Source organism: Lissotriton helveticus, chromosome 5_1, assembly GCF_964261635.1.
Source record: "Lissotriton helveticus chromosome 5_1, aLisHel1.1, whole genome shotgun sequence".
In the NCBI taxonomy this organism is placed as follows: Eukaryota; Metazoa; Chordata; class Amphibia; order Caudata; family Salamandridae; genus Lissotriton; species Lissotriton helveticus.
In genome coordinates, this window is record NC_136065.1 from 95,621,729 (window position 1) to 95,642,419 (window position 20,691).

At 50.6% G+C, this 20,691-nt stretch overlaps 1 protein-coding gene across 1 annotated transcript in view; it reads right to left on the reverse strand.

The window, feature by feature from the left end:
* Positions 1-20,691, reverse strand: part of LOC144754208 (E3 ubiquitin-protein ligase TRIM39-like) — a 266,530-nt gene that overhangs the window by 73,842 nt on the left and 171,997 nt on the right. The window contains exon 6 of the mRNA XM_078641793.1: positions 17,462-17,511. Within this exon, the coding sequence (XP_078497919.1) occupies positions 17,462-17,511 (50 nt within the window). The remainder of the gene's footprint in view (positions 1-17,461; positions 17,512-20,691) is intronic.

Consider the following 20,691-nt stretch of genomic DNA (forward strand, 5'->3'; position numbering starts at 1 on the left):
ATAATAATTAATTTTAGAAATACATAGGTGACCCAAAGAGTTTTAGCTGGAGAGGACAGGAGGGACAAGGGTGGAATTTCACTACTTCCATTAGGTTATTTTTATCCCCCTACTTGGCCCCCCCCATGTCCCAAGGCACCAAAAGCTACAATGGAGATCTGACCAGCCTAATGGTGAGCTCCCTCGCCCAATCCACCACTGGCAAAAGCAACTTTGTTTTAATATCCCCACTGGAAATAGGTTTAGTTGCCTTGATGGAGTGGATTGACTAAACCAAAACTACCCTGTAGTCAAGACACCAATTAGTATTCCACAACTAGAAAACCAGACACAGACTGTTGCCAAGGTGATTAGTGTCCCAATGGGTGAGGACCCAACCGGTGGGAGCCATGAGCGGCTCCCCCGGTTGCACCCACCCATGTGGTGACGCTCCCCGGACCGACATTGCTAGGGATGCTAGTGGATCATCCAAAAGTTTTTTCCAACCTCCACCTTTGCCCCTGCAGAAACATAACCCCCCCACTTGTCATACATCAAGGGTCTTAGCATGGAACATTGCGGGTCTGACTAACAAGATAGATGGCCCGGAGTGGGATTTATTTACCAGTAAATTCGAGATATGCATGTTCCAGGAAACATGGGCAAGAGGGGAGGTCCTAAAGCCGGATTTTTCCACTTTTAATATACCTGCATTGTCGGGGGGCAATGGGAGACCATCTGGAGGCTTAAGTACATGGGTAGGAGTTCACTTAGGCTGTATGGCTAAGCAGTTAGACACAGGTTCTAAAGACATACTGTGTGTCATACTTCAGTTCCCATCTAAGACTCCTGTAGCTCTTATTAATGTTTATTCCAGACCCTCACCCCTGGGTAAAGAGTCAGCTACTTTGACAGTATTAACTGTATTTTTAGGCTCCATTGCTGCCAGTCATGTGGTAATACTAGGAGGGGACTTCAATTGCCACTTTGAGCCTCTGGAGGGAATTCTCCCGGATAGCCTCTTTGGCGAGGATACATTTTCGGCAATCCAGGAGACAAGATGCCCTCCGGTCAAAAAATGGTCCCCCCTGGCAATCCAGATGAATTCTCTGGTCCTTATGCATTCGTTAAGAGCATGCAATGGCAGAACATCGTCTGACACATCTAGTAGTTATACCTTTCACAAAAAAGATCATGGCTCTTTATTAGATTATATCATAATTGATTCAAAATCCTGGAACAGGCTCATTGATTTTAAAATAGTCCAACGGTTGGAAAGTGACCATTATGCATTAGTTTTGTAAGTCAAATCATTTAATCAAGAGGAAATGCTACCCCTGGTTGATCCTTGTAATACAAAATTGACCCTTACCAATTGTAGGAGAAGAGTGAGATGGGCTCATTTTTGTCACTCAGAAGACAAACTGAGTTCCCTGTATGAAGCTCTAAACCCTGTTCTTGTGGCGGCATCAAATTTAATGGCCACAAATGGGGAAGGTCCCAACATGGAGATAGTGGCAAAAAAACACACCAAATTAGGAGAAGTCGCTTTAACATTTCTTTTTTCCAAAAAAACCAATAAATCGTCCATGTAGGAAGACCACCCACGCATGGTTCAACAATCAGTACCGCATGGCTAAAAGAGCTTTAGTTGCATCAATTAAGACCAACGATCGCCCAAAAATCAAAACAGCAAGAAAGATATACAAAGGTGTAATCCACGAAGCAAAAAACGTGTGGGAAATGGAGAGGTGGGATGCATTGAGATCTGCTCTCGGGGACAGGGATATGAGGACTTTCTGGGGTGTTGTCAACTCTGACAGTTATGGACCGAAGACATCACTAGACCCGAACTTGGATGAAGAGGTCTGGCGGAAAACTTTCAATCCCTCTATTCCAAGGAAGTCATGCTGCCTGGTGTGCCACCAGAGGGATGCCACTCGGGGGATGTCTCCCCCTCGTATTTAGAGTCTATTGATCACCCCCAAGATAGTATGCTCAGCTCTAGTATAAGCTTAGATGAAATCAAGGGAGCCCTTGAGAAAATAGCCCAAGGTAAAGCGCCAGGTCTGGATAAGGTCCCTGGGGACCAATTCCGCAGCGAGCCAGCTGTCTGGGCCCCATACTTTTGGGTTTTATTCAATGCTATATTGCAGGGTATGGGGATCCCGTCCAGCTGGCTTGGTGCAGAAATAATCCCAATCTTCAAAAAAGGCTCTCCTCTCCTGCCAACCAACTACAGGCCTATTAGCCTGATTGATATTTCCCCAAAAATCTTTGCGCACATCCTGCTGCTCAGGCTACAAAACTGGATGGAAAAACAGATGATTCTGTCTCCTTTGCAGGCCTGATTTAAGGAAAAAATATCTACCCTGGATCAAGTACTCAGACTACAGCTGTTGTACTGAAAAACCGTGTGTCTGGAGGGTGGCAGCCTTTTCCTAGTATTTGTGGACCTGAGGTCAGCGTTCGATTTGGTCCCTAGGGAAAACCTGTGGTCAGTCTTACATGAGCTGGGGGTTCCAGAATATCTAACCCACCTCATTAAACGGCTACATGAGGACAATTTCGCGCAAATTAGGTTTGGCAAGGATGGTGAGCTAACTGCTCCCATCCCGATTAAGCGCGGTGTCCGATAGGGCTGTGTCCTTGCTCCTACTCTTTTTAGTTTATATATTAATGGCTTAATAGATTCACTACTAGCTGTTAAAGACTTAGATGCTCCTAAGCTAGCCTCTCGACTGATCCCGGCAATGATGTTTGCCGATGATACGTTATTAGTATCTAAATCGCCTATGGGGCTACAGAGAATTCTAAATAAATTTGAAGTTTTTTGCAGAGAAAGAGGTCTAGAAATTAATCTGCAGAAAAACACATTTATGGCGTTCAATAGTTCCAAGAGCACACGTCCTAATCCCCTCTTATATGGTAAACCTTTAGAAAGAGTTTACTCTTTCGTTTATCTGGGGATCACTATTACAGATAAAATGGACTGGGTGGAACATATTAAAAAATCATCCCTAAAACTGTCTCAATCATCAGGTGGGATTATGATGGTCTTTTATAAGTTCACTTTGAAACCAATCAGCCCTGCGATTGAAATTTACAAGGTGCAAACTCGGGGAGGGGTTATATACGGGGCTGAACTATGGGGCCACTCTGGTCCCGAGAATTTACCTCAGGTAGAGAACACCTTTTTAAGACACTTCTTGAATCTCCCACAGAGTACCCTGTTAACCCCACTCCGATTAGATTTGGGGCTGACTTAATCTCAAGCCCTTAATGTATTGCCGTCGTTTGTGGGTAACCCCAGAACTCTCTTCCTATAGAGAGGAACTTTCAGAGGTAATGAAATTGAGGGGGGCTGCCATTTAGCCGTGGTTAGCATACATTTTTGAGGAACATAATCTGGCACAGCTTCATAGCTGCCCCCCTATGGGCACGTTGAACTCAACATTCCTAAAGATAAACGATAGGTCCCTATTTGAGCCGGCCCTAGATGTTATTAAACCAGCTGCCGCCAGAAAACTTTACCTCCAGTTCAGATATGGGGTGTTGCCACTCCGGTGTTTCACCCACAAATGGAAGGGTTTGCAAGTCTCAAATTGCCCGGGATGCGACTGTCCTGCTGAGACAGTACTCCATGTGTTCTTCAGCTGCCCTGGCTACTATAAAGCAAGAAAACGTTGGCTGGTGCAGATCTGTAGGAACCTTGGAACCAGACACTGTTCAGAGGCATTTAGGATCCTCAAGTATGATACAAGTATCCCTATTGTTTATTCAGTCGCAGGTTTCTTACTTTCTATGTGGTGCTCTCGTAGGCATTATTTAAAAATCTTTCCAACAGGCGATAGAAGCACCTACATAAGAATTGTAACTATTTCACTGTTCCGCAAATTGGGTAGTCCACTGTCCCATAGTCACTTAATGATGGTTTTAAATTTATAGTCTTGTTATGTTGTTATGACAAAAATGTGTGTTCTCACGGTTAGAGGAACTGTGAACTATCTAGTCTACTTCCACAAATATTGTAAAAATGTCATGTGTAGAAGGAACAATTCCAACGGGAGGACTATCTTACCATTTGTAAGATAAGATGTGTTTTTTTTTATGAATTATGTATTTATTTATTTTCCGCATTATGCACTTTCCATGGATGAATTCTTGTTTACAGTCCAGTCCATCCCCCTTCGACACAATCTGTGGCCCCGTATTTAAGGGTATAGAATATTTTGTCAGGTTCGTGAATTTCTGTATTTTTATTTTTCTCTTTTAATTTTTTATATATTGACTTATTCATATTTTTATTTACACAAAAATATGTAAATGTATTATGAGGTCATTTTATATTTTCATTCTTTTTTTACTTTTTTCCTTTTTAACTCATGTGTATGTACTCAATGTGTGTTCGATGTACTTTTGAGGTCAACATGACCGAAATAAAGTTTATTATGAATGAATGTATTAGATGACACAGAGTAACGGAGCTATTTGAAGGTCTATGGTACTGGTCAGTACACTGTCATAGATGGTACGGAGTAGCAGAGCTAGACGAAGGTATATTGTATAAGTCAGTACACTGCATTAGATGGTGCAGAGTGACTAAGCTACAGAAGGCAATCGGTACCAGTCAGTACACTAAATTAGATGGTACAGAGTGGTAGAACTACCCCATGGTATACTGTACTAGTCAGTACAGCACAATAGATGGTGTAGAATGATAGCGCTACTAGAAGGCAAAATGTACTAGTTTGGTGACCCAGGTAGAGTCCATCCTTTAGGGATGCTTCGATTGGCAGATGTAGTAGATACCGCTGTGATTCCAGATTTAAGTCACACCAGGTAAACTCATGCAGATACCACTCTGCAGATCTTGCTGTTGGTCCCCATCTGTTTTAGATTCCCCAGACTTTGCAGGCACTGTCTTTGGGTTTAGCAGTCCACAGACACTGGCTGCCTATCCCTATTAGACCTCAGCCAGGATTTGGGGATCAGAGTTAAGGTTTTGATTAGACGTGGTGTAGACAAGACAAATTTGGTTGTGACGTGAAGGCCGGAAAGCCGGAAGCCGAGGTCCATCTCTTGGGATGTTTAATCTCAGGTCCATGTTTGCAGAGCCCTTGTCTAGTCTTAGGAATGTCTAAAAGGGAATAAATATTTCTACCTCAGGTCAGTGCCGGAGAGAGGATCCTTTTAATCTGATTAATTTCCAGCAGGTGCCGGTCCCAGGCTTTAGCTAAGTTCTAGTGAAGACAAGACTTGAGTGTTATGAGGGAGGGCTTTCACTTTGCCCAGAAAATGTATTAAAAAATCGCAGTATTTAGATAAATAAAGCAACTGACATAATTTGCAGGTTAGAAAGTAACAGTGGGAACAATGCAAGATTAAAATGTGGGTTTCTGATTATTTATAAACATATTGAGGCCCAGCTATCCAGTAAAAACACTGAGCCAGAATATCTTACTGAACTCCACCACCCTGTTAGAAGTCACAGCCCAAAGATTCCCATTTGCAGTTTTGTGTCAACACCAATTTGACAGAGAGTTGAAGTTTATACCTAACTGGTAATCCAAGTTACACAATATTACCACATACAAGATTACTTCACACAGTATAACCACATGCAGTATAACCACATTCAGAATTACCACATGCAGTATAATCACAAGCAGCATAACCATGTGTAGTATTACCACATGCAGTATAACCACATGCAGTAGAGCCACATGCAGTATAGCCACACGCAGTACAGCCACACGCAGTACAGCCACACGCAGTACAGCCACACGCAGTATAGCCACACGCAGTATAGCCACACGCAGTATAGCCACATGCAGTATAGCCACATGCAGTATAGCCACGTTGTTGGAAATGGAATCCCCACCAGGCTGAGGGTCGCCCCCCCAGTCCAGTAGGAACCCCACTCCCACATAAAGGAAGGGAGAAGCCCTTCCCAAAATGACGCCTGCTCCCTTTGGTAAAATGGAAGCTAGGGCAGGCAGGCTTATTTCCTAGTTAGCGTGCCAAGCATTTTGGACTGCACGTAGTAGTAGAAGAGACCCGCTACAAAATAGACACGACACAGAGTTCTAGTAAAATATTGGCTTCTTTATATAAACTCTCTCATTAGGTGTATAACCATACAATCCGCACAGTACCTCAAGATTAGGCCGTGGTTCTATTATTCAAGTTCGTGGCGCACCAGCGGTGCGGCCCGGAGTATGCTTCGTACTCGCGGTTCTGTCCTCAAAGTTCGTGGCGCCCCAGCAGTGCAGGCAGGAGTACACTGGGTACTCGGGGTTGAGTTCTCACAGTTCATGGCGCCCTCAGCAGTGCGGGCAGGAGTGCGGAATGCACTCTACGTTGCTGCTGGTCAGTACAGGTGGAAGACAGGCGTGAGCCGCAACAGCGTCAGCAGGGCTCGTGGTGATGGTGAAAGCTTGGAGCCGCGACAGCGTCAGCAGGGCTCAGGTGATGGTGAAAGCTTGGAGCCGAGACAGCGTCAGCAGGGCTCAGGTGATGGTGAACGCTTGGATCCGCGACAGCGTCAGCAGGGGTCAGGTGATGGTGAAAGCTTGGAGCCGCGACAGCGTCGGCAGGGCTCAGGTGATGGTGAAAGCTTGGAGCCGCGACAGCGTCGGCAGGGCTCAGGTGATGGTGAACGCTCGGAGCCGCGACAGCGTCGGCAGGGCTCAGGTGTTGGTGAAAGCTTGGACCAGCGACAGCGTCAGCAGGGCTCAGATGATGGTGAAAGCTTGGAGCAGCGACAGCGTCGGCAGGGCTCAGATGATGGCGAAGACTTGGAGCCGCGACAGCATCAGCAGGGCTCAGGTGGAGGCGAAGACTTGGAGCCGCGACAGCGTCAGCAGGGCTCAGGTGAAGGCGAAGGCTTGGAGCTGCGACAGCGTCAGCAGGGCTCTTGGTGATAGCGAAGACTTGGAGCCGCGACAGCGTCAGCAGGGCTCAGGTGATGGCGAAGACTTGGAGCCGCGACAGCGTCAGCAGGGCTCAGGCGATGGTGAAGACTTGGAGCCGCGACAGCGTCAGCAGGGCTCTTGGTGATAGCGAAGGCTTGGATCCGCGTCAGCGTCAGCAGGGCTCTTGATGATAGCGAAGACTTGGAGCCGCAACAGCGTCAGTAGGGCTCAGGCGATGGCGAAGACTTGGAGCCGCGACAGCGTCAGCAGGGCTCTTGGTGATAGCGAAGACTTGGAGCCGCGACAGCGTCAGCAGTGCTCTTAGTGATAGCGAAGACTTGGAGCCGCGACAGCGTCAGCAGGGCTCAGGTGATAGAGGAAGCTTAGAGCCGCGACAGCGTCAGCAGGGCTCTTGGTGATAGCGAAGGCTTGGAGCCGCGTCAGCGTCAGCACGGCTCTTGATGATAGCGAGAGGCACACTCGTCGTGCCTTAGGAGGGCTCCCAGGGGTACCTCCTTGGAGGTTCCCCTAGCAGATCTGATTCTCTAGTTCCAGCGTCCTTCTTTTATCCCTGAAAATGTTTTTGATCTCCTTTCATGTAGGCCGGGGCTTTCCCTCCCCTGGGCCCGGTTGGGGGTCGCTCCCGTCATGGGCCACCCCATCCTTTGAAGCAGGAAGGCAGGGTCGTCAGCCGCCCAGCAGGAAGCGGCGTCGGCATTGTGGAGGACAGGACGCAGCCCTGAAACTACTCCTCCCCTCTAATCTAAAGGGCAGACAGCAGATACCAGATGACGGAGTTTCCCCAGGCCCTGCCACTATCTCTAGACGGGGAATACCCATCCTAGCAGTATCGTCCAACAAGATTGCCTGGAGGACAGTCCCGGCCCAGAAGTCCTATTTCTAGACCTAGGAGGTGGGGAGCACTCTTCCTAAAGAGTGTATTACGTAATTCTGATTTTAGGGATGTCAGTCTCGTATTTTTCCTATGTTCCCTGGGTCAGATAAATAATAAGGGGTACGGATCAAAAAGCTACTAAAACGAAGATGGCTGCAAAACACTACGAGATCATGCCACCCGCTCCTGGGCAGGGCCTAACCTCTACTAACAATGCGCCCTGCCCAAGGGTCGACCATAGGGGTGCCGGGTAGGTTGAAAAGGGAGCCTAATTAGGCTTGAGAAAAGGGTAAATGTGTCGTAACGTTCAGGGGTTAGCTTTGGGAGAAGGGCCAGGTCCAACACAACCCCCTTCCAGCCAAACACAGGGGGGACCAATCACTACCAGGATGGGCTTCCCTGTGGTGGGCGATAGAACATGGGACCTGGCCCACAACAGTCTACTCCAGTCCTAGGCCCCATGTAAGAAGTGTTCTCCCTGGGGGACATCATCCGGGTAATACCTAATCCTTGTTTGCATAGAGGGGTATCACCCCACATCCATATTACACATACAGCTAACACCGGGGCGTGGCCTCTTCCACTCCCCGTCAAACAAGGCAACCAACTAAGTGGTACAAAAGGGGATGATGGACGGAGCGTTTGAACAAATCAAACACTCACCCCCAGTCAACTGATCTGGGTTTAATCCATCACCATTCACAGATCAGTTGACTGGGAGTGAGTGTGTGATTTGTTCAAGCGCTCCGTCCACCATCCCCTTTTGTATCGCTTTGTTTGCCCTAAGTGTGGCAGGGTATGCTCAGACGTGAGTCCCTTGTTCACTTGGCCACTGGATTCAAGATAGCCTGGCTGATGAGGATTATGAATCCGAAACCGGTCCCAGGATGCTTGTTTCCGGTCCAGGGAAGACATGGCTTGGCAGTTCGGGCTGGACTGTTCCCATAAGGCACAGGGTCAGACTGATTTGCATATAGCCATGTCTGAACTGGGGTGGCTGAGTGAACTAAAGAATGGTGATGGATTAAACCCAGATCAGTTGACTGGGGGTGAGTGTTTGATTTGTTCAAGCGCTCCGTCCATCATCCCCTTTTGTATCGCTTTGTTTGCCCTAAGTGTGGCAGGGTATGCTCAGACGCAAGTCCCTTGTTCACTTGGCCACTGGATTCAAGATAGCCTGGCTGATGAGGATTATGAATCCGAAACCGGTCCCAGGATGCTTGTTTCCGGTCCAGGGAAGACATGGCTTGGCAGTTCGGGCTGGACTGTTCCCATAAGGCACAGGGTCAGACTGATTTGCATATAGCCATGTCTGAACTGGGGTGGCTGAGTGAACTAAAGAATGGTGATGGATTAAACCCAGATCAGTTGACTGGGGGTGAGTGTTTGATTTGTTCAAGCGCTCCGTCCATCATCCCCTTTTGTATCGCTTTGTTTGCCCTAAGTGTGGCAGGGTATGCTCAGACGTGAGTCCCTTGTTCACTTGGCCACTGGATTCAAGATAGCCTGGCTGATGAGGATTATGAATCCGAAACCGGTCCCAGGATGCTTGTTTCCGGTCCAGGGAAGACATGGCTTGGCAGTTCGGGCTGGACTGTTCCCATAAGGCACAGGGTCAGACTGATTTGCATATAGCCATGTCTGAACTGGGGTGGCTGAGTGGACTAAAGAATGGTGATGGATTAGACCCAGATCAGTTGACTGGGGGTGAGTGTTTGATTTGTTCAAGCGCTCCGTCCATCATCCCCTTTTGTATCGCGAACCAACTAAGTGGCCCAATGGCCGCTCTCAGGGGTGAGAGCCAGTGCTCCCACCTGCTAGTCTTCTCTACTGCTGGGGGGGTCGGAGAGTGGGGGGCAGTAGCCCCAGGTGCTGGGCATCTTCTTTCCACTCCCATTCCTGTTTGGTTAGGTATGACCGCCTGGCACCAACGTACCAGTTCTGGGCCCTCATCCAGCTGCCCTTTAGGAGGCGGAGGTGGGCGGTCCCATACTCTTGTTCCTTTCTCTAGGGGGTTCTGTACCCTCCCACCGGGAGAGATGCCCCTCGAACTTAATTCACTCATTAGTCCGGTATCTTCCTCTTGCAATGAAACCATTAACCTGGGGTCCAAACCCCCATGTACCACTAGGGGCAGAGGCGAGGCCTCCCTCCCTCTGCACCCCCTTCCAGATGCTGGTACCCTCCCAATCGGAGTGGGACTGCGGGACACTAGAACTACGGGGGCCCTACGTATGGGTGCTTCACATCCTCCTATTCCCAGGGGATCACCCCAAGGCCCTCTCCAAACCCTTTGGAACTCAAAACAATTATTACTGCTACCGGGTGTTCTCTGAGGACAGGGAACTTGTTTTCTAACAGGGGTTGGCAAAGCTCTGGAACAACAGTACTTATGCTATGTTCATCCATATTTATATCGGGTTCTTCTCCTGGGCTACCCTTCAACCCAGCGGGTAGAGCTTCTCCTATGTCTTCTACACTGCTATCCCGATATTGGCTGGACAGTCCCTGGCCGTTTTTTAACACACTCTCTTCTGGGCTGACCTTACTTTCTGGTACCAGGCCCGTAACCATGGGTAAACCCCTCTCTCGGGGCCCTTCCTCGGGAGTCGGTCGGGTGCCCCTATCCCTTGAACCATCAACTCTTGGGTCAGTGCCTGACTCCTTCTCTAATATCCAGCGTCCTACAGGAGCTATCTTATTCTCTTGTTTTCCCGGGGGCATGTGGCGCCCCGCCCTCAAATGGGGGGACCTACCTCTTGGTGGGTGTGCTGGGCTGAATTCGTCCTTAAGTTCAGTGTCTAGGAATAAAATTTTGCGGCCACCAGCTGGGTCGTAGTTTACTACAAAGTTCGCACAAATGGAGGCATTTCCGCTGTCGCCAACTGGTCAGGACTCTTCCTTCAGCTCCGCGCTGGCCAGTGGAGCTTGGTCGCTGCTGGCTGAAGCGTACATCCTTTCAACCTCAGCGCGGGGAAAGGGGCCAACGCGGCGGTCTGCTGCGGCATACAAGCTCTCCACCTCAGCAGTTAAAAATGTGCACTCTGCTTCTCACTCAGCACAAAGAGGGGAACATTCGCTGTCCTTCGCTGCGCGGGGCTCGGTCTCCCACTCTGCCATGCTCATGGGGGGAGTTACAGAAGATTTGCTTTGTCGGGCGGCGGCCCACCAGGCCTCCTGCCTTTGTCGTTCCCGATCAAGTTCTTCCATCTCTAGTTCATGCGCAATTCTCATCTGCTCTAGTTTCCTCTGATATTCCTCCTTCAGTACTTGGAGGCGTTTGTCCCTTTCTAAGCTTAGGTTTACCATTGCAATCTGATGTTCCTTGTCTCTCTCTCTCTGTCCTCCCATTCCGCAGGGGACAGGCCTCTGGCTGGAGGATCAATGATGCCGGGTGGGGAAGAATCCCTCCTCCCCTCTGAGCCCCGGCGCCCATGTAAGTTGTCTGTAAAGGGGTTTTGGAATCCGCCTTTCTTACAAGCACCCATGCTAGATGCCATGGACTCGGTGACTCTCCTGGTCAGCGAGTGTTCGCGGTTCCTCATGAACTCAAAAGCTGGCATCTCGGAAAAAAGTCTAACAACATCAAGCATGGTAGTTTGGAGTTTGTACTCACTCGGTAATAGTTACTGTTTCCTGGTTCATGGAATTCTAAAGGCACTTCCGTCTCTTCGGAGTCGGAAGTTCGTATCCTAACCGCTGCCACCAGTGTTGGAAATGGAATCCCCACCTGGCTGAGGGGAGCCCCCCAGTCCAGTAGGAACCCCACTTCCACATAAAGGAAGGGAGGGGCCCTTCCCAAAATGACGCCTGCTCCCTTTGGTAGGATGGTAGCTAGGGCAGGCAGGCTTATTCCCTAGTTAGCGTGCCAAGCATTTCGGACTGCACGTGGTAGTAGAAGAGACCCACTACAAAATAGACACGACACAGAGTTCTAGTAAGATATTGGCTTCTTTATATAACTCTCTCATTAGGTGTATAACCATACAATCCACATAGTACCTCAAGATGAGGCCGTGGTTCTATTATCCAAGTTTGTGGCGCACCAGCGGTGCGGCCCGGAGTATGCTTCATACTTGCGGTTCTGTCCTCAAAGTTCGTGGCGCCCCAGCAGTGCGGGCAGGAGTACACTGGGTACTCAGGGTTGAGTTCTCACAGTTCGTGGCGCCCTCAGCAGTGCGGGCAGGAGTGCGGAATGCACTCTACGTTGCTGCTGGTCAGTACAGGTGGAAGACAGGCGTGAGCCGTGACAGCGCCAGCAGGGCTTGTGGTGATGGTGAAAGCTTGGTGCCGCGACAGGGTCAGCAGGGCTCAGATGACGGTGAAAGCTTGGAGCCGCGTCAGCGTCAGCAGGGCTCAGGTGATGGTGAAAGCTTGGAGCCGCGACAGCGTCAGCAGGGCTCAGGTGATGGTGAACGCTTGGAGCCGCAACATTGTCAGCAGGGCTCAGGTGATGGTGATAGCTTGGAGCCGCGACAGCTTCGGCAGGGCTCAGGTGATGGTGAACGCTTGGAGCCGCAACATTGTCAGCAGGGCTCAGGTGATGGTGAAAGCTTGGAGCCGCGACAGCGTCAGCAGGGCTCTGGTGATGGTGAAATCTTGGAGCCGTGACAGCGTCGGCAGGGCTCAGATGATGGCGAAGACTTGGAGCCGCGACAGCGTCGGCAGGGCTCAGGTGATGGTGAAAGCTTGGAGCCGCTACAGTGTCAGCAGGGCTCCGGTGATGGTGAAATCTTGGGAGCCGCGACTGCGTCGGCAGGGCTCAGGTGATGGTGAACGCTCGGAGCCGCGACAGCTTCAGCAGGGCTCAGATAATTGTGAAAGCTTGGAGCCGCGACAGCGTCGGCAGGGCTCAGATGATGGCGAAGACTTGGAGCCGCGACAGCGTCAGCAGGGCTCAGGTGGAGGCGAAGACTTGGACCCGCAACAGCGTCAGTAGGGCTCAGGTAGAGGCAAAGGCTTGGAGCCGCGACAGCGTCAGCAGGGCTCTTGGTGATAGCGAAGACTTGGAGGCGCGACAGTGTCAGCAGGGCTCAGGTGATGGCGAAGACTTGAAGCCGCAACAGCGTCAGCAGAGCTCAGGCGATGGCGAAGACTTGGAGCCGCGACAGCATCAGCAGGGCTCTTGGTGATAGCGAAGGCTTGGAGCCGCGACAGCGTCAGCAGGGCTCTTGGTGATAGCGAAGACTTGGAGCCGCGACAGCATCAGCAGAGCTCTTGGTGATAGCGAAGACTTGGAGCCGCGACAGCGTCAGCAGGGCTCAGGCGATGGCGAAGACTTGGAGCTGCGACAGCGTCATCAGGGCTCTTGGTGATAGCGAAGACTTGGAGCCGCGACAGCGTCAGCAGGGCTCAGGCTCAGGCGAAGACTTGGAGCCACGACAGCGTCAGAAGGGCTCTTGGTGATAGCGAAGACTTGGAGCCGCGACAGCGTCAGCAGGGCTCAGGTGATAGTGGAAGCTTGGAGCCGCGACAGCGTCAGCAGGGCTCAGGTGATTGCGAAGACTTGGAGCCGCGACAGCGTCAGCAGGGCTCTTGGTGATAGCGAAGGCTTGGAGCCGCGACAGCGTCAGCAGGGCTCTTGATGATAGCGAGAGGCACACTCGTCGTGCCTTAGGAGGGCTCCCGGGGGTACCTCTTTGTAGGTTCCCCTAGCAGATCTGATTCTCTAGTTCCAGCGTCCTTCTTTTATCCCTGAAAATGTCTTTGATCTCCTTTCATGTAGGCCGGGGGTTTCCCTCCCCTGGGCCCGGTTGGGGGTGGCTCCCGTCATGGGCCACCCCATCCTTTGAAGCAGGAAGGCTGGGTCGTCAGCTGCCCAGCAGGAAGCGGCGTCGGCATTGTGGAGGACAGGACGCAGCTCCGAAACTACTCCTCCCCTCTAATCTAAAGGGCAGACAGCAGATACCAGATGACGGAGTTTCCCCAGGCCCTGTCACTATCTGTAGACGGGGAATACCCATCCTAGCAGTATCGTCCTACAAGATTGCCTGGAGGACAGTCCCGGCCCAGAAGTCCTATTTCTAGACCTAGGAGGTGGAGAGCACTCTTCCTAAAGAGTGTATAACGTAATTCTGATTTTAGGGATGTCAGTCTCGTATTTTTCCTATGTTCCCTGGGTCAGATAAATAATAAGGGGTATGGATCAAAAAGCTACTAAAACGAAGATGGCTGCAAAACACTACGAGGTCATGCCACCCGCTCCTGGGCAGGGCCTAACCTCTACTAACAATGCGCCCTGCACAAGGGTCGACCATAGGGGTGCCGGGTAGGTTGAAAAGGGAGCCTAATTAGGCCTGGGTAAATGTGTCGTAACGTTCAGGGGTTAGCTTTGGGAGAAGGGCCAGGTCCAACACATGTGCAGTATTACCACGTGCAGTATAGCCACGTCCAAAATAATCGTGTGCAGTATTATCACATACAGTATAACCACATAGAGTATAACCACATACAGTATAACCACATGCAGCATAACCATGTGAAGTATTACCACATGCGGTATTACCACCTGCAGTACTAGCAAATGCAGTATTACCACACGCAGTATTACGACTAGCAGTACCACTGCACCGGATATTATCGGATGCACATTCCGCTTTGGCAGGATTGGCACAAATTGTATCAGGAAAATGACATATGGAATTTGGGTATCATCTGTAGAAATCAGTGCAGCAGTACTCTACTGTCGTCTTTTGTTGTATGTGTGTGTGTGTGCATGGCATGAGCGCAGATATGTGTGTTGCTGCGGGCCTCGGTGTGGGTGCAAGGTGTGAGTGTCGACTGTGAGAGAAGATCTTATAAACTGTATGCGTGCACTAGGTCAGTGCAGATGCATATGTTGGGTCATTGAAGATGCATGCACAAGGTCAGTGTGCGTGCATGTGTTAGGTCAGTGCAGACAGATGTGTGTGTTAGGTCAGTGTAGGAGCATGCACTAGGTCAGTGTAGGTGCATACGGTAGATCAGTGTAGGTGCATACGCTAGGTCAGAGTAGGTGCATGTGCTAGGTCAGTGTAGGTGCATGCGCAAGGTCAGTGTAGGTGCATGTGCTAGGGCCGTGTAGGTGCATGTGCTAGGTCAGTGTAGGGCATGAGCTAGGTCAGTGTAGGGGCATGAGCTAGGTCAGTGTAGGTGCATTCGCTAGGTCATTATGGGTGCGTTCGCCAGGTCAGTGTAGGTGCAGGTCCTAGGTCTGTGTAGCTGCTTGTGCTAGGTCAGTGCAGGAGCATGAGCAAGATCTGTGTATATGCATATGCTAGGTCAGTGTAGGTGCATGTGCTAGGTCAGTGTAGGTGCATGTGCTAGGTCAGTGTAGGTGCATGTGCTAGGTCCATGTAGGTGCATGTGCTAGATCCATGTAGGTGCATGTGCTAGGTCAGTGTATATGCATACGCTAGGCTCCTCCCATGTGTAAAACAGATCCAAGGCGCCGGGAAACCCTCAGGGTAGCTGTCGCGCCATACAAATGCAATAAATAAATAAATAAAATAAATAGGCCAGTGTAGATGCAGACGCTAGGTCAGTGTAGGTACATGTGCTGGGTCAGTGTAGGTGCATGAGCTAGGTCAGTGTAGGTGCATGTGCTAGGTCAGTGTAGGTGCATGAGCTAGGTCAGTGTAGGTGCATGTGCTAGGTCCATGTAGGTGCATGTGCTAGGTCAGTGTAGGGGCATGAGCTAGATCAGTGTAGGGGCATGAGCTAGGTCCATGTAGGTGCATGTGCTAGGTCAGTGTAGGGGCATGAGCTAGGTCAGTGTAGGGGCATGAGCTAGGTCAGTGTAGGTGCATGTGCTAGGTCAGTGTAGGTGCATGTGCTAGGTCAGTGTAGGTGCATGTGCTAGGTCAGTGTAGGTGCATGAGCTAGGTCAGTGTAGGTGCATGTGCTAGGTCCATGTAGGTGCATGTGCTAGGTCAGTGTAGGGGCATGAGCTAGGTCAGTGTAGGGGCATGAGCTAGGTCAGTGTAGGTGCATGTGCTAGGTCCATGTAGGTGCATGTGCTAGGTCAGTGTAGGGGCATGAGCTAGGTCAGAGTAGGATTATGTGCTAGGTCAGTGTAGGTGCATGTGCTAGGTCAGTGTAGGTGCATGTGCTAGGTCAGTGTAGGTGCATGTGCTAGGTCAGTGTAGGTGCATGTGCTAGGTGAGTGTAGGTGCATGCGCTAGGTCAGTGTAGATGCACACACTGGGTCGGTGTAGACACATGTGCTTGAAACAAACTAGAGTCAATGTTCCTATAAGGAAGAAAAACATCCAGAGAAAAGGAGAGAAAACTTGAGTCGTTCTACTACTTTAAGTGCAGACATGAGGTCTGGAGGTTTAACGACTCCTTTATTCTCGAGTTACAGTCTTGAGTGACCCACAGACCGATTCTCATGGGGCAATGTCTCTGCTCTCAAGGGAGTACAACTCCATGATCTTTCTAGATTAATTCAGGCCATTGGACAGTTTTGTCTTTCCTAAATAACTTTATTGATTGGTCCTGAAGAAGTGCTTTGGATCTCTTCCAGAGACCGAGAGATAGCGTGAAACATGTTGGCCTAACGCATACCCATTAGGGGTATACTACATAACTAGCTACAGAGGGACATAACACCCCTCACAGCAGCACTACTTTCTTTGCACCTTTTTAATAATGACAGTGGGATCACTTCTTTAATAACATTTCCTAGACTCCCTCCAGTCATGTTTTAACCACACATTTAGGACTTCACTGTGACTTACCCTACGCACCCACACAGCTTTATCAAAAGATGTCTGAAAAAGTGACCCTGCTTGGGACCCGTAGGGCATCGCAGCACCGGACCGACGAGGAGCACCAGCCCAATGATGAAGCATGACATTCCTCGGGGTGTGTGAGGGCATCATGATAAGGACGCACTGAGTAGTAGAACGACTCAAGTTATCTTTCCTTTTCTATGGACGTTTTTCCTCTATCTAGGAACATTGACTCTTGGGAGCACGTGTCACTGGACCTCCCAATCGCTCCCTGTGTCCCCCCTCTTTGCTTAAATAGTGATACATGGGCTTGGTCATTGTAGTCACTAGAACTCTGGAACAAAAAATGTGTTATGCGGTAAATACCGAAATCTGAGGTAATTTCCAATTCAATAGTGAAAATCTCAGGATACTTCAATAACTGTGTTGGCCGCAGTTTTCAGTCCTAGCAGTATCATTAATTTAAGGTGTAAAATTACTGCATCTGAAATGCCGATAAACCAAACATGATTGTCCAAAGGGGAAGAGTGATTTAAACAAAGGAAATGCTGCAGCACATATACAGAATGAAGAAGTACAAATCTAGAAAAGTCTGGAAAAGAAAACGTTTACAGACACAAATCAAGTAACTGTACCCTGACTTGAGTGCACATTACAATTAAATAACATACCATACCATTATTTACGATACCATGAACCCACTCCATAGCACACCACACCATCCCATCCCACATAACATTCCATACCATACCACACATGCCATACCATTCCATAGCACACCACACCATCCATCCCATCATAATGTTCCATACCATACCACCGTAGCATTCCATAACATACCATACCACCATAACATTCCATGCCATACCACACATGCCATAGAATTCCATAGCACACAAAACCATACCATACCACCACATCCCACACACAGAGCTAGTCATCACAATGACATTTACCTTTATTAGTCTTCACCACCTCTGGACACCGAATCTTCACATTATCACACCTGTAATACACACACATCATCTTTGTATTAAAGAGCAATGACAGCCACAGGAACAAAGAATGGACATCACATAAGACTTGTATTTGAAATAAGATTCAGTATTAAGAGCAGCGGCTGAGGACTAGTGCTCAGTGTGTGTGACTATTTATACACAACCATTAAGATGAAAGGGGCCACCCTGTATCCCTCGGAACCTGGGTTAATAGTTATAAAGCTACAAGCGGTTCCGTTGGGTAAGTACCACGGGGTACAGGTTCAGAACCAGATTATTTCTTTCTCAATCAATTTTATAAATGTACCACACCTCAGCAAGTTTTAATCAAAAAGATATTTATTAAATTATTTGTTCTGTTTTCTATTTTTCTCGCCAATTGGGTAAACAATTCTATACAAAAAGATAATGCAAATGGGGACTGTCTGACAAATAAAACACAATAACAAATGAACAGACAATTCAATGGGTGACTGTGGTGACATATAGTGCAAAGGGGTGACCTTTCAAATTCAAACAATAAGCAAGACAATAATATGAAATCTCCGTCTTTGTCATGTCTTTCACTTTAGCTAATCCTATTTCTTAAATTAATTGCTGTTGTGAGCCAGGACATGAGGTGGTTGTATGTCGAAGTTTCGACCCAGTATATATATATATGTGTATTTATAGATACATCATGTAGGGTCTTCTTCAGGACAAAAGAAGGAAGCGCGAGTCATACCCGGTTGCTCCCTCCTCCCACCGCGTGGCCCGCCCCGAGTGCGCCCGGCCTCCTCCTGCTGCTCTGAGCTCTGCCCCTGGCTCGGGACCCTGCCTGCCCTCTGTACCTGCATCGTCGCCCTTTGCCGCTTTTTGTGACTCGTTCCGCCGTCCTGTGAAGCTGTGGTATTGTACTTGTTGTAAAGTTTTCCTTGTGAATTGTATTTGATTTTGTGCTTGCCAATTTGTGCCCCGTGTCTCCGCTTGTCCCCGGCCCCACCCCGCTGTCTGCCGCTGCTCCCCCGCGGCCCCACCCACGCTCCCTCCAGCATCACCGCACCGCTGCCCCCACCCTCCAGCCACCCCGCTCCCGCCTCCCAGCTGCTCCTCCCTCCCACTAGGGTAGATAAGGCGCGGCTCACGGGCGAGGAGCTGTGACCTGACCTGATCTGGTCAGATCCGGTCGCTCCCTCCTCCCACCGCGTGGCCCGCCCCAAGTGCGCCCGGCCTCCTCCTGCTGGCTCTGAGCTCTGCCCCTGGCTCGGGACCCTGCCTGCCCTCTGTACCTGCATCGTCGCCCTTTGCCGCTTTTCGTGACTCGCTCCGCTGTCCTGTGAAGGTGTGGTATTGTACTTGTTGTAAAGTTTTCCTTGTGAATTGTATTTGATTTTGTGCTCGCCAATTTGTGCCCCGTGTCTCCGCTTGTCCCCGGCCCCACCCCGCTCCCTGCCGCCGCTCCCCCGCGGCCCCACCCACGCTCCCTCCAGCATCACCGCCCCGCTGCCCCCCCCTCTTGCCACCCCGCCTCCCAGCTGCTCCTCCCTCGCCCCTCCCCTCCCCACTCTCCACTTATGGCAGAGTGCATGCGTACGCGCAGCGTCGACGCGCAGCGGGCACGCCGATTGCGCGCCGAAGGCGTGCCAAAGGCAAGCCTGTCTGCGCCCGTCCGCGCCTGGACCACGCCAGAACCCCTGGCCCCCGCAGCTGCCAGCCAACCCGCCGGACCTACGACGCAGCCTCCCTCAACGTACTCAACAGCGGCCGGACCCCCGGCTGCCACCGAGCCACCCCTGGACGCACCCCTGGACGCACCCACGGACCCTTCACCTGCCAACCCTGCAAGTTCTCCTGCACCCGGACCTGCACCGCACCCGCCAAGCCGAGCACCAACAACAACCACCTGAAGTGCATCCTGCTCAACACCCGCTCCGTCCACAGACACGCCGTGGAACTCTGGAACCTCCTCGACTCCACATCCCCAGACGTCGCCTTCCTCACGGAAACATGGATGACCGCCTCCTCAGCGCCCGACATCGCCATTGCCATCCCGGGCGGATACAAGATCACCCAGGAAGGACCGCGTCAACCAGACAGGAGGAGGCATCGCCATCGTCCACAAGACCACCATCCGCGTCACGACCAGCTCAGACAACACCCTCAGAACAGCCAAACACCTGCACTTCCAGATAAACACCGACCCCAAGACCACCCTCAAAGGCACCCTCATCTACAGACCCCCGGGACCACGCACACAATTCAGCGAGGACATCGCCGACTTCATCAGCGCGCAAGCCTTCACCTCCGCTGACTACAACCTCCTAGGGGTCGTGAACTTCCACCTGGAGAACAACAACGACCGCAACACCACCACCCTGCTGGACAACCTCGCCAACCTCGGACTCAAGCAACTGGTGACCACACCCACCCACTACGCCGTACACACGCTTGACCCAGTCTTCTCCTCCAGCAAGGACATCTCCTTCAGCCACGCCACCGGACTCCACTGGACAGACCACAGCTGCGTCCACTTCAGCTTCAGAAGGACCACGCTCCACCACCACCCGCAACAGGTCCCCCGCAGAAGCTGGAACAAAATCCCAGCCGACCAGCTCGCCACATCCCTGAGCCAGAACCCTCCCGCCAGCTCTGCAAACCCCAACCAAGCTGCCAACAACCTCACACGGTGGATCAGCAACTGCGCAGACGACCTGGCTCCACTGAAGACCCCTCCCGTCAGACCCGGCAACAAGAAAGCATCCTGGTTCACCGACGAACTCAAGAGCTCTAAGAAGAACTGCAGAGCCCTCGAGAAAGCCTGGCGCAGAGACCCGACACCAGACAACATGACCACCCTCAAGCTCGCCACTCGCAAACACCACCAGCTGATCCACACCACCAAGAGAACCACATTCAAGGAACGACTAGACATCAAACCGCCCACAACAGCAAAAAACTCTTCAACATCGTCAAAGAGCTCTCGAACCCTAGCACCGAAAACTACGACATCACCCCATCGCAAGAACTCTGCAACTCGCTCGCCTCGTTCTTCCACAGCAAGATCGCAGACATACACAACAATTTCAGCACACAGCCGACGCACCCCACAAACGCACCAACGCCCCCCACCACCACCCTCCGCGCATGGACACCGGTCAACACCGAAGATATCATCCACACAATGAACTGCATCCACTCCGGATCTCCAA